At 34.3% G+C, this 14594-nt stretch overlaps 1 protein-coding gene across 3 annotated transcripts in view; it reads left to right on the top strand.

The window, feature by feature from the left end:
- Ranbp16 (Ran-binding protein 16) overlaps positions 1–14311 on the top strand; it is a 28894-nt gene extending 14583 nt beyond the window's left edge. For all 3 annotated transcript variants that reach the window (XM_089476027.1, XM_089476026.1, XM_089476028.1), the window contains 4 exons: positions 611–750; positions 825–944; positions 1403–1473; positions 12081–14311. In XM_089476027.1, coding sequence (XP_089332153.1) covers positions 611–750; positions 825–944; positions 1403–1473; positions 12081–12130 — 381 coding nt within the window. In that variant the 3' untranslated portion in view covers positions 12131–14311. The remainder of the gene's footprint in view (positions 1–610; positions 751–824; positions 945–1402; positions 1474–12080) is intronic.
- Positions 14312–14594: the final 283 nt, after the last annotated feature.

The raw sequence follows: 14594 nt of genomic DNA, 5'->3' as shown, positions 1-14594 counted from the left end.
CGATACACTGATTTCGTCTTTAAGCCTAATTTGAATACTATAAAACCTAGATCAGACTTACTGTGTATATCTGTTTGATGAATACGAAGATTTGGTAATTCACCCAACTCGCCTCCAAGTTGAAGAAAGAGTATTTCCAGTACTAGAGACTTGTGCTTTAAAATATTTGAAGATTTTAATCACTAAAAAAAAACATTATTCAACAAATAAACTCTCATAATATTGCCCATACCGCAGTGCAAGTGCAGCCGCTGTTAACTGCGTTTGTTTTAAGAAACTCGTTAAATTATTCCAATTTAATATTATCGAATAACCTTATAAAAATTCATTTAAAAAATTATATACTCTAAATCTTTAAAGCAGTTAAAGCAGATTATGGTAGTTATTTTATAGAATTTTGTTGCTTATATCCAGTAGCTATTGAAAATGGGAAATCTGGCTATATTGGTTTGATAATATATCTGTAGTGAGGGCTCTGGAGGTCAACATTCAGAGGCCATGAGTCTCGTAATGGAGCAGACCTCAACTTTATTGAAATTATACTGTTCAATTATTAAATAAATATTTAATTAAAATTCATACATTTGAATTTTTTACTTAATATTATTAGGTAGTTGAATTAAATTCTGAGTTGCTACAGAACATGATGTCTTCACTGTTAAACAATGTGTTGGCTGAAGATTGTCGAAACCAATGGTCCATGTCTCGCCCATTATTGGTACTTATATTACTTTACGAAGATTTTTATCGGTAAATAAAACATAAAGATTTCAATCATGTTATTGATTTGATAATTATTTGAATAATTATTATTATTTCTTTAGCTCTTTGAAAGAAAGTATTATACGTGGACAACCCATCGAAAAGCAGCAGACGATGGCGCAGTGGTTTGAAGATTTGATGCTTGGTATTGAGCGTAATGTGTCCAGTAAAAACAAAGAAAAGTAAGAAGCAACACAATATATGCAATTTTAAACCTTAAACCATGAACCTTTATACAGTATGTATAACGTTTTTTTGAATGTATGTAAAAAGCAGATAGAGCCGTGACTGATCCCACAAAATATTTTTGATCAGGTCGATAAATCGAGTCGATTTAGTCCTGTCCGTCCATCCGTCCGAATATATAAACATAGAGATCTCAGAAGATATAAGGCTAGTTATAAGAATTTTTTTGTAAGTCCGTGTCTTGTACGCGCATTTCGAATTTGTTTAAAAAACTCATATTTTTTATCGCTCAGTTTGCCGATTATCAAAATTGCTTAAACTTTAACTAAAATTTTGATGGAGTAATTTTCTATCTGACTATTGGTTTCAGTTGGTTACTTCATTTAAGATTTAACTTGGATTATTAGTCGGGAGAGTGTTTGAATATTCAATAAATATTTTTTATCATTCTAAGGTTTACACAGAATTTATCGACTTTTCGACGAGATGTTGCTAACCTACCAAAATCAACAACATATTCGACAGGTATGTATAAAATCTTCAAAATTAAGGAAATCTACTTTTAAACTATATAAAGACGGTAAATGTAACCTAAAAACCGTGATTATGAACACGCTGATCTCAGAGGCCACGTGTATAAAAATTAAATCTCATTAAAAAAATAAAAATGGAAGTAAAAATCTCCAAAATGTATTCTTCTCTTTTTAACCCATTTAAAAAGTAAAACTAGTTGGTTTTCAAAAATTGATAACTTTTCCAGAAAGAAAACCTTTTCAAAATAGCTAGAGGTTGCGAGAAATTTTTTTATCTTTCGATTTTACATCTATCTTAGTTTGTCAAGAAATAATTTACACACTACGAAAAACTATATTTTTTAGCTTTAGATGCAAATATATAAGCCATTTATTAAAAAAAAGGTTTTTTTTTTCAATTTTAATACAAAAGTTTAATTTTAATTATAACAATTAAGAAACCTCTAGTCGAGACTGCTCGACTACGAGATCCCCTGAACCCTTCGAGCAACTGATATTTCAATAATTATTCGCACATGCACAAACACATCCACACACACAGCTATACGCACGCATAAACACGCATTGGCTGCAGTGTTGGCTTACTATGGGAACTTAATTGCTTAATACCTTTTCTTGTGGATGGACAATCTTCATGAAACTTTCAGATTATGAATATAACATATCATGCATGTATTTGCCAAAGCACAAGACTCTAGTATTTGAAATACGCCTTTTACAAATAAATTTTGACAAAAGCCAAAATTCCATAAAGTACACATAAGTTTACATTACAAGTTTGGAGACTCTTGCTTTAAAGATGTAGGAGATATAAGTTTATTACTGGTCTTCTATATTTTTTGTAATCGATAACAAAATAGCGGGACAAGTTATCGATATTTGAAGCAAAACTTGATATCCGCGTAGTATGCACGAACATTTTACAAAAAAGTTGAGCTTTATAGCTCTTATATCTTCTGAAATCGACGCGCTTAAACATACTGACAGACGGACAGGGCTAAATCAACTCAGCTCGTCGCCCTGATCAAGAATATATATACTTTATGGGGTCTGCCACGACTCCTTCTGCTTGTTACATACATTTCAACAAAACCATTTTCCATTGAAAATGGGTTCTGGGTATAAAAATAGGTAAAAACCAAAAACAATTAACATTATTCGTCATCAGAATCATATTTATTGGAATTCGTTTTCATTTGAAGCTTTTCACGGAAGGTCCAAGAAACATAATATCTCGAAAGTGAATTAGTATATTGATTTTGAGCAATGTCCGTCTTGCTGTCCGTCCGTCTGTCCGTATGAACGCAGTTTATTTCGGCGCTATTGAAGCTAGAGACGTGAAATTTGAACACATACTCGTGTATATCTCTGATTTATAGTGTGACCCGATTCGACCCCAAAATAATTTTTACGCCTCTTTAGGGGCATGGCATATCGAAAAATAGCCTGTAATTTTCATATTTTTGGAGCGTAAGCATTCAAATTTTGTAATTAGGGTACCGGTAGCTCGTTCTAAAAACTGACCAAAAGTAAGGTGTCTACGCCCAGTAGGGGCGTGGCGAATTGGGAAAAACTGAATTATCTATTAGCGAAACTTAGCTACTAAATTGCTGATGGAGTATTTTGAGTATTCTGCAGTCGGTAACGCCCGACTGCAACGGTCTTATTTGTTTTTTTTTTTTTTTTTTTTTTTTTTTTTTTTTTGAATATACAGTCGAGTCTCGATAATTCGTATCACGCTAAATCGAAAACCTCAATAATTCGTAAGAAACTGCTGGTCCCTTGAAAAAACTTCGTTAATTCTTAAAAATCCCATACATTTTGGTCTCCTTGTTAATTCGTAATTTTTCTGCCTACTCGGCCATGATCTTGGCTCTTATACATCGTTTCTAAACCTCTTATAATTCGTAATTTCGTTTCGTAACCTCTTTTAATTCGAAATTTTTTTTTCTGTTAAACTACCGTTAGACTGCAAACAGTGCGCGCTGAGACGAAGATGAAGATGAAGGCGAAACGCAAGCTTCAACCTCTGCTGTTTGGACAACCAATTCTTTATACATTATGCAACTTGTCTTGTCTTCAGCTTTGTCTTCATCTTCGTCTTCGTCTCAGCGCGCTCTATGTTTGCAGCCTTACATATGTAGATCTCGCAGCTAATATGCATGGCGCCTTTATGTCGCTTCATCTGCGAAATTTCGTTGTTCTCTCTATTGGATTTACATTAGTTTGCTCATTTTATTTAAAGCGTGAAGACGATTCGTAAAAATGGCAAGCAACCAAGATTTTTTTTATGTTTAATTTAGTTTTTAATAACATAATATTGAAATGAATGTGTATTTTATTTATTTTTAATAAGTTAAAATTGTTCAAAGGAAATTAAATATAAACACCCCCTCAATTCGTTTATTGATTTCGTACACCCCGTTAAATGGAAACCTCGGTACATCGAAAACCTCTATAATTAGTAAAAAATTCGGTTCCCTTGTCATTACGAATTATCGAGACTCGACTGTATTGTTTAATTAAATATAACAATAATAGCATTGATCTGACTATTTTTTCTTGAATGCGACATACTTGCATACTTGCTTCTGAAGCTTTTTCCACTAAAGAACCTAAATAGATAGATAGATGAATAGAACTAATAAAATTACTGATTTTTTTGTTTTTATATAATTTTTTCTTTATCTCGCATTGCACATTGTTTATGTCAATCTTGGTGTAAGTCCCATCCGATCCTAATTAAATTTTTCTATTGTTGCACCATATAGCCAAAAAATCGCTGTTACTAAACACGAACGCGCCCATATATTAACCAATTTTACGAAAAGGAGGATAAACGGGGATGAGTTTTTGGTTTCTCCTGAAAGACAAGACTCACAAGTACAACCTGGACCAATTAGTTTTATTCTAGGAAACACGGAGAATGCATGTTAATTAAAAAAAAATAATAATAAACAAAAATTGAATATTACTCAAAACTAAAATCCGAAGACTACACATAAAATTGAAAGTACATTACATAGGGAGCCGGAGATCTGGTGTTTCTAGAGGACACTATGAATGTGGCTCAATATCTCAAAATATAAATAAGTAAGAAGACTCGAGTCGAGACTGCTCGACTAGGAGATACCCTGAACGCTCTAATCTGATATTCTAATCAGTCTGCACTTCTTTTCGACACACATACATACACACGCACGTATTAGAACGCGCTCTGCTAACTGAGCAATAAGCAGCGACTGCGCTTGGGCTGCGCTGCAGTGTGGGCAACATTTGTTGAATAATTTAATTTCTAGATGTACAATCTCAATGAAACTTTCAGAATATAATCATAATATTTAATTTTATGTACATTCCAAAGCACAAGTCTCTAGTACTTTAAATACGCCTTTACAAAGGTGATGGTGAGGGGGTGGATATAAGAGTGGGGGGTAAATTACAACAGAAATTGAAATTATATAAAATACATATAAGTCTACATTTAAAATTTGGAAGCTCTAGCTATAAAGGTGTAGGAAATATAATTGAATAACTAGCTTTCGATAAGGTTTTTAATCGATAGTAAAATATTGGAAGTAGATATCGATATAGAGAGAAAAACTCGATATGCGCGTAATATACACAGACCTAGGAAAAAAAATTTCAAGTCTCTAGCTTTTATATATTCTGAGATCGACGCGTTCATACATTCGTTCATATTTCGCTTTAAATTATTTGTATACCCTGAACCCATTGAATATGCGAAATCAGGGTATAATGGTTTTGTTGAAATGTATTTAACAGGCAGGAGGAATCATCGCAGATCCCATAAAGTATATATATTCTTGATCAGGGCAACGAGCTGAGTCGATTTAGCCCTGTCCGTCTGTCTGTCTGTCAGTCTGTCCGTATGTATGAACGCGTCGATTTCAGAATATATAAGACCTAGAGACTTCAAATTTATTTTTAAATGTCCGTATATGCACTAGTCGGCAAAATTATTTTGACGAAATCGTGAATCGCGAAAATTGTGAGCAAAGCAAAGAGTATATTAATTGCTCTATGCATGTTAAATTTTACGCTGTTTACCTTTGCATTCTCTTTCTAATGATAAGAATGCAAGCAAGCATCGAATTTATGCGTGGCATAACTATTTTGACGAAAGCTTTTTTCAATTGTCTTTGCACTTTTGAGCATTTGACGACAGAACAGTTGTTTTATATATTTTTATTTAATATTAAAAATAAATATAAATTACTTAAAAGTCTTAGCAAAATGGGAAAAAGTGCTGAATTAAGTTTAGTTGTCCGTGCATCAACAGTAGCGAAATATAAAGCTGGAACGGCAGTAAAAGATGTCGCAAATGAATTTAAGCTGTCATATCACTACACTACTTTACACTACCAAATTAACAAGTTTTAAAATCATCATGATGTTCGAAATTTAAGAAGATAATGTGCAAAGCGCAAAACAACGATCATTGAAGACCGACACCTTCGACGGGAATTCCAAAAACATTTATTTTTGAAGCCCCAAGCTGCGGCTGATTTTATAAACTTAACCTTAGAACGCCCTATTAGTGAGCGCACAGTCCGTCGTGGCTTAGAAAAATTTAATTTTAGGACATATCTGTCAAAGGACGTGCCATTCATCTCAAGGGTAAACAAGGTAAAACGACTAGCCTTTGCAAGCCAAAGGAGCTCTGGAGAGCTTTTTGTGGACGTACAAAAGTTCATTTGAGTATAATAGATGAAAAAAACAATTTAGTATAAGAATGCCCACAGAGCAAAGAAAGAAACAGCGCCAAACTGTTCAAAAATTGAGTCATGGTGGCGGCTCTGTAATGTTCTGGGGATGTGTTGCCTATAGTGGGTTGGGTTACTTCGTTCCGATCGACGGCTCAATAAACCAGACCAGATATTTGCATACGCTAAATGAATATGCATTCCCTTCCGCTGATAGGCTGATCGGGGAATCATTTATTTTGCAACAGGATAAGCCACAAAGCCTGTATGGCCTGTATGGCGCTTCTACGTTGGACTGGCCTCCTCAGAGTCCTGATTTAAACATTATCGAAAATGTCTGGTCTCTTTTGAAACGCAAAAGAACACTTTCGTTAAACAAAACTAGAGAGGAAACTATTTCTGAGTTCACTTCCCTTTTGGGAAGGGATATCTCCAGAAATACTGCAAAGCTTAGTGGATTCAGTACCACTTCGACTCCAAAAAGTTATTGAGGCCAGAGGAGGATATATATTTTATTAATTTAATCTTCATTACTGCATTTTCTTAAGCAAAAACTAGGTTATTTTCAGTATTACACATTGGTCAAAATACTTATGCCATACCCTGAATTTTCTAAATAATTATAATTTTTTATGTTTCTATGAAAAAGAATTCTTTTTATTATTTTTAAGTATGCATTATGAATATATAAAATAGAAAAATAAACAAGAAAACTCTAGTCGAGAGTGCTCAACTAGATACTACACCAAACTAATAAAAATGCCCATTTAGTATGGCTATAATTTCAATTTCGATGTATTTAAAAATATAAATGAAATACAAAATTTCATCTAATTTAAAAACTTAATTTAATAAAATATAAAAATATTTTGAAACAGTTAAAAAGATTAACATCAGTTGCACCGACCGGGATTCGAACCGCGACTTCTCGATCGAGCCGCTACTCACTACGCCACCTAAATTTTTGAAGTTGCGCTGGCAAAACTCAAATAGATTCACTGTTGCAGCGCCATCTACCAAAACTAATCCAAACTTACAGCTGATGTGATTCAAAGAATGTTCTAGAAGAAGTTTGAATATATGTATATGTGCACACGTATACGAACTGTTGTAGCTGCTGCACGGGCGTTTGTTAATTGGCCAAATGTTTTATTATTTTTAATTAATTTTTGACTTAACGGAATTTAACTTTCAGCATATGATCTACATATTATATTGAATATTTGAGAAATTAAAAAAAAATGAAAAATCATTCACAACTAGCTATAGTGGCATCTGATTTGAACTCCTGAAACAAACTCGACATACGTGCTGTTTATACGGTCATTTAAAAAAAAATTGAAATCTGTAGGTCTTATATCTTCTGAAATCGATGCGTTCAAACATACGGACAGACTGACGGACAGCTCGTCGCCCTGATCAAGAATATATACACTTTGTGTGGTCTGCCACGCCTCCTCCTGCCTGTTACATACATTTCAACAAAACTATTATACCCTGATTTCCCATTTTCAATGGGTTCAGGGTATAATAACATATTCTTAATAAAGCTGTTAAAAAGTTATGCTCAAAATATAAAAAACAAAAAATGTCAAAATAATTATGCCGACTAGTGTATAGCGCGGATATCGAGTTTATCACCAAAAATCGATAACTCATCTCTTTATTTTTTAATCAATAAAAACCTTATCGAAAATCAGATATAAAATTATATCTCCTACATTTTTAAAGCTAGAGTCTCCAAATTTTAAATATAGACTTATATGCACTTTATACAATTTCGCTTTTTGTCAAAATTTACCCCCAACCCCTAATTCACTCCCTAACCATCATTTTTGAAAATGGCGTATTTCAAATACTTGAGACTTGTGCTTTGGCAAATACATGCATATGTATGTTATATTCATAATATGAAAGTTTCATGATGATAGTCTATCCACAAGAAAAGTTATTAAACCATTAAGTTCCCATAGTAGCCCAATACTGCAGCCAATGCGTGTTTATGCGTGCGTACGTATGTATGTCTGTGTGTGTGCGTGTCTGTGTGCATATGCAAATAATTATTGAAATATAAGTTGCTCGAAGGGTTCAGGGGATCTCGTAGTCGGGCAGTCTCGACTAGAGCTTTCTTAGTTGTTTTTTTTTTTTTTTTTTAACTCAAAATTTATTATCAAAAAGCTTTTAAATGGCTTTTATATTTGCACCCAAAGTAAAAAAAATATATATTTCGTGTTGTGTAAAATGTTTCTTAACAAACTGTACATAATACCACTAACCACAGAACACATAGACCGGACAAGTAGTGTAAAGCGTTTTGCACACTTTTTTTCGAGCGTTAACACCCCAGACAACTTCGTATTCGCTCGGCTCCTCAATTTTAGGTTTGGGTTACTAAAATATACGAAAGCACAATCATTTCGCTTCATGCGCTCGACCGAGATGGTCAAATGTTGAACAAAAGATCATTCTATGCTAGATGTTTCCCTTGCTCTCTCTCTCGATGCTCTCTGCTCTCTCAAATGTGTATATGTATGTATGCATACGAGCACAAGCAGCAGCTCACGAAAATTGAAATTTCTTTGCAGCAAGAACCCATGTCTTCCCTTCTGAGTGAAGAGTATTCCGAACTCTTCAAGCCGTTTGCCATGCGTTTTCGTTATTATTTGTTGGTGCGCATAATGAAAATGTTTTCGCGACGAGCATGCACACACACACTTACAGTATGCTACATGTACTGTGAGCATTTGTATGCCTGTGTGCAAAGCCCTTGCTGGCTGTAGCAATTTGAAATCCCAGCATTTGCATTTGGTTGATCTTCTGAAGTGCTCACATACATATGTATGTATGTATGTATATACATTTGATTGTGTGTACGCATGGGAGGCGCTGCTCACAATTATGGGATATACAGTGAACCAATAATGTCTTCGTACAGCAGCAACTTTTTTCTTTGGGAACGAAAAAAACATATAAATAGTAAAAAACTAATAAAAAATTTTGATGCAGTCTTATTATCTTATATATTAATCTTAATTTACAAAAAAAAAGATGTCAATATGTTGCTTAGTTTAGTAGTTATAACTAAAAGTACATAAAAAGACACGATTTTGGCTCCAATAAAGTCTTCGTACAGTAAAACTTAATACTTAAAAAATAGTCTTAAAAACTAACAAAAATGTAATTTTTTGTATATTTAATATTTTGTTGGGTAACCTTTATTTTTTATAACATCTTTTAGTCGGTTTGGCATTGAAAGGACTAACTTCTCTGTATAATTTTAATCTATTTTTTCCCATTCCTCTTTTAAAACCTCTATAAGCTTGTGTTTTGATGAAATATGATGCTTCCTGATATTTTTTTCCAACATATGCCAACAATTCTCTATTGGATTTAAATCAGGACTTTGGGGAGGTGTTTTTAATAGATGTGGCGTATTATAGGCTAAGTACATTTTGGTATTATGAGCCATGTGTTTAGGGTCATTGTCTTGTTGGAAAAAGTAAGACCTCGATAATCCGAGCTTAGCAACACTTGGCACCAAATTTTTTTTTTCAATTTCAATATATTTAAGGTGGTCCATCACCCCATAAATTATTTCAAAATTTCCGACACCAGCCGCAGCCATACAGCCCCACACTATAACGCCACCACCGCCATGCTTCACTGTCTTCAGTGTGTGTTTTGGTTGGAGTGCCTCCCCGGTTCTTCTCCTCACGCGATGTCGCCCATCCGATCCAAATATATTATATTTGGATTCGTCAGAAAAAAGTACATTACGCCAAAACTCGACTGGCGCATTTTCGTACTGTTTTGCGAACTCTAAACATTTTTGCGATTAGCGCTGCTTACAAAAGGTTTTCGTCTAGGTGTGCGCGACTTATACCCATTAGCTACTATAGCCTTCCTTATAGTTTCTGGGTGGACGACTTTATTTTGAGATTGTAAAATCTGTGTAGATATCGTATTTGCGCTAACAAATGGATCCGACGCCACTATTCTCTTAATATTAAGCTGATCTCCGTTTGTTAGCTTGCTCGGCCTTCCGGATTTTCGCTTGTTTTCTACTCGCCCTTCGTATTTAAATCGCCCAATTACGGATTGGATCGTTGACCGACTGCGAGAAAATATATTCGCAATTTCCGAATATGATTTCTGCTGCTTAACGTGCATATTTAATATTAGTTGACGTTCTTCTATGGTTAAATATTTGCCCGGCATTTTAAATTAATATTTGTCCGCTAAGCGATTCAAATTGAAGAAAATTTCTTGCAAAATGTGGCGACATTATGCCCGAGCATGCAAATACATACATTGGAAAACAACCGTTATCATTTTCGGTTTCTGTCCGCAGTTAAAGTTCTAGGAAAGTACGGTGTAGCCACAATCGTGTCTTTTTATGTACTTTTAGTTATAACTACTAAACTAAGCAACATATTGACATAATTCTTTTTGTAAATTAAGATTAATATATAAGATAATAAGACTGCAAAGAAGAAAGTTGCTGCTGTACGAAGACATTATTGGTTCACTGTAACTTGTAGAAGCATCTGTATGCCTGTGTGCCTTTACATGTGCGTGTGTGTATGCATGGGAGATGAACATTGGCGTGTGCCTCCCTCAACTAAGAATGGTGTGCATGATTTTGGGTTTTAATTGAAGAGGCGCGCTTATATTTAAGTAGATGATTTTATTTCAATGATCGTGGGTTTGCCTATCGGAATGATTTTTTTTAATGTAGTACTTGATTAATCCCAGTGGTCAAATTGGAATGCGATTATCGATTTACCTTTTTAATAAGAAGCATATGTATGTACATACATACATATACTGGCTAAATGGACCCATTTGCATCTGTTAGAAGTCATAAAAATCATGCAATTAAAATATACCTATAAAAGTAATAGGAAGTGCACTTGTTACTTTAGTTAGTCAGCTACTTAAATATAAGCGCGCCTCTTCAATTAAAATGCTTCTACAATGATTACCCCATCATTTGTGAGCATCGCGGCCCCTGCGTACACACAATCAAACATATTTCTGTAAGTGTGAGCACTTCACAAGATCGACCAAATGCAAATGCTAGGATTTAAAATTGCTACAGCCAGCAAGGGCTTTGCACACAGGCATACAAATGCTCATAGTACATATAGCATACTGTAAGTGTGTGTGTGCATGCTCGTCGCGAAAACATTTTCATTATGCGCACCAACGCTTTCATACTCTTCCCACAAATAATAACGAAAACGCATGGCAAACGGCTTGAAGAGTTCGGAATACTCTTCACTCAGAAGGGAAGACATGGGTTCTTGCTGCAAAGAAATTTAAATTTTCGTGGGCTGCTGCTTGTGCTCACATGCATACATACATATACACATTTGAGAGAGCAGAGAGCATCGAGAGAGAGAGCAAGGGAAACATCTAGCATAGAGGGATCTTTTGTTCAACATTTGACCATCTCGGTCGAGCGCATGAAACGAAATGATTGTGCTTTCGTATATTTTAGTAATCCAAACCTAAAAGTGAGGAGCCGAGCGAATACGAAGTTGTCTGGAGTGTTAACGCTCGAAAAAAAGTGTGCAAAACGCTTTACACTACGTATCCGGTCTATGTGTTTTGTGGTTAGTGCTATAACATAGCTCAAATTGCAGCCCATGTGCCGTATTAACTGTACAGTTAGCAGAGCTCGTTCTTATGAGTATGCGTACGTATAGAAGGCGCGAATATAAGTTCTGCGAAAGATTTTGTAGACGAGCAATCTCTACTAGTAAATATATATATAAATACATATGTATGTATATATTATATTATGTTTAGTGTAGTGGGTTATTTTAATTTTTATTTGAACAAAATTTTTCCTTCTGATTCTTTTCAGACAATTCTTACCAGGTCTACACTGAAACAAATTACTCAATATCGGTATAAATAGTGGAACCCAATTATTTCGTCTACTGGCTAAACCTGTGTACGAGTTGTTTTAACACAATCTATATGATATTTACAAAAAAATTATAAAGTACGCATAAAAATCAAATTATATAATGATTTATATTTTTCTAAAATAGTTTGAAATGTATAGAATTTTAAAGAAGGTCATCTATTAAAATTTATCACGCAAGAAAAGTCTTAGTACGACCACTAACCACTAACCACTAACGCATACCACTAACCACAGAACACATAGACCAGTAGTGTAAAGCGTTTTTCACACTTTTTTTTCGAGCGTTGCGTCCAACCACTAACCACAAAACACATAGACCGGACAAGTAGTGTAAAGCGTTTTGCACACTTTTTTTCGGGAGTTATTTATTTATTTATTTATTTATTTCTTAAAGCTATTGACAAAAACGAGAGTCAATTTTAATTTAAAAAAGCCTATACAAAGTACACGATATAATTTCAAATAGTAACACCAACCCGATGGGGGTATTTTATTTGCCAGTCCGGCCGGCTATGCCCACGTCTCACAGCCAAATACGGTCAGTGATACTATTGAAGCTATGAAAAGAAAGTGTTAGTAAGAAACTTAAAAAAATAAAATATTAAAATGTTGGTTATTAACAATATCTAGCATAATTAAAATAATTCTTAAAATAATAATAAAAATAAAAAAATAATAATAATAATATAAAAAAAATAAATAAATAAAAGTTAAAAAAAACAATAATAAAAAAAAAGAAAAAAAAAGAAAATAAGAAGAGATAAAGTATAGAAAAAGAAAAAGGACGGTAATAAAAGAAGTTGCAAGAAAAGTTAATAAAAAGAATAAGAAATAATAAAAAGAAAAAAGAAAGAGAAGAGACAAAAATAGAGTATAAGAATAGAATTGAGAAAGCACTAACACAACATTAGCAGCAAAAACGTATGTCAATGCTTATGCCTGGGCATTGTGAGTGATTTCCCTAAGATAAGCTGATAGTACACTTTTTATTTTAGGAGGAGAGAGCTCTAAGGAAAAAACGTGATAATATTTATTAAAATTAACACAAAGAACATGAAACGCACTGTGCAAAGAAGAATCCCTAGTGCACACAGGTAAATGAAGCGGACGATAGTGTCTAGTTGCTCGGGACGGAACCGAAAAATTTAGACGACCCAACAAAGAGGACGAATCAATATCACCACTAATCAATTTATGCAGAAAAACAATTCCTAAAATTGTTCTGCTATTGGTTAGCGATGGAAGATCAATTAGCTGGAGCCCACTATGATAAGACGGTAATCGTAAATTACTGTCCCATCTAAGGTCTCTTAAGGCAAAGAGAAGAAACTGTTTTTGGACCGATTCGATACGATCCTGATACAGTTTATGTTGCGGAGACCATACGACAGAGCAATACTCTAGAATAGGACGCACAAGCGAAGTAAATAAGCGCTTGGTAATAAAAGGATCTTTAAATTCCTTAGACCAACATTTAATAAAGCCAAGCACACTTTTGGCTTCATTAATGATGGTAGAAATATGAAGATTAAAGTTAAGTTTACAGTCAAAGAACACACCAAGATCTTTGACTGTAAAGATGCGTCGTAAGGAAATATTGCTAATTTTATAATCAACAATTAGAGGAACGGTACGACTGAAGGTCATTGTCATACACTTTGAGCAATTTAGGTCAAGCTGGTTTGCCACACACCAAAGTTGAAATGCATTTAGGTCATCTTGAAGGTGAAGATGTCCATTTGCCCTGGAGTATGGAAGGCAAAGTTTTACATCATCAGCATACATAAATATAGTGGAGTACGAGATACAACTAGGAAGGTCGTTTATAAAAAGGGAAAAGAGCAATGGGCCCAAATGGCTACCCTGAGGTACACCAGACGAAACAATGATAAGTTTAGACATAGCTGTTCTCAGCAAGACTCTTTGGGTTCTACCCGTTAAATAGGATGAAATCCAAGAGACAAGACTGGGTGAAAATCCTAAGCGTTCAAGCTTAAGAATTAGTATGTGATGATGTACTGAGTCAAATGCTTTACTGAAGTCCGTATAAATAACATCGGTTTGCATTTTTTTGGAAAAGCTGTCATTAACAAGCGAAGTGAACTCAAGTAAATTAGAGGACGTAGATCGATTTTGAACAAAACCATGTTGAGATGGTTGAATAATCGATTTGCAAAAATGCTGCAAGGCCGATGTTATGATTTTCTCAAATAACTTCGGAATAGCAGATAATTTCGCGATGCCTCTATAATTGGAAATATCAGATCTTCCACCTTTTTTATATAAGGGAATGATAAAAGATTCTTTCCAAATTGAAGGGAACACAGAAGTATCCAAGGACAAGTTAAACAATTTTAGTAATTGTGACTGAAGAGAAACACTGCACTCTTTAATCACACAACTAGGAATATTATCAGCACCAGGAGAGAAAGATGATTTCAATGTCCT

Source organism: Drosophila arizonae, chromosome X (assembly GCF_054131065.1).
Source record: "Drosophila arizonae isolate 15081-1271.41 chromosome X, UAZ_ARI_1.0, whole genome shotgun sequence".
NCBI lineage: Eukaryota > Metazoa > Arthropoda > Insecta > Diptera > Drosophilidae > Drosophila > Drosophila arizonae.
The sequence above is the reverse complement of the archived record's forward strand: the minus strand, read 5'-3'. Positions and strand labels throughout refer to the sequence as shown.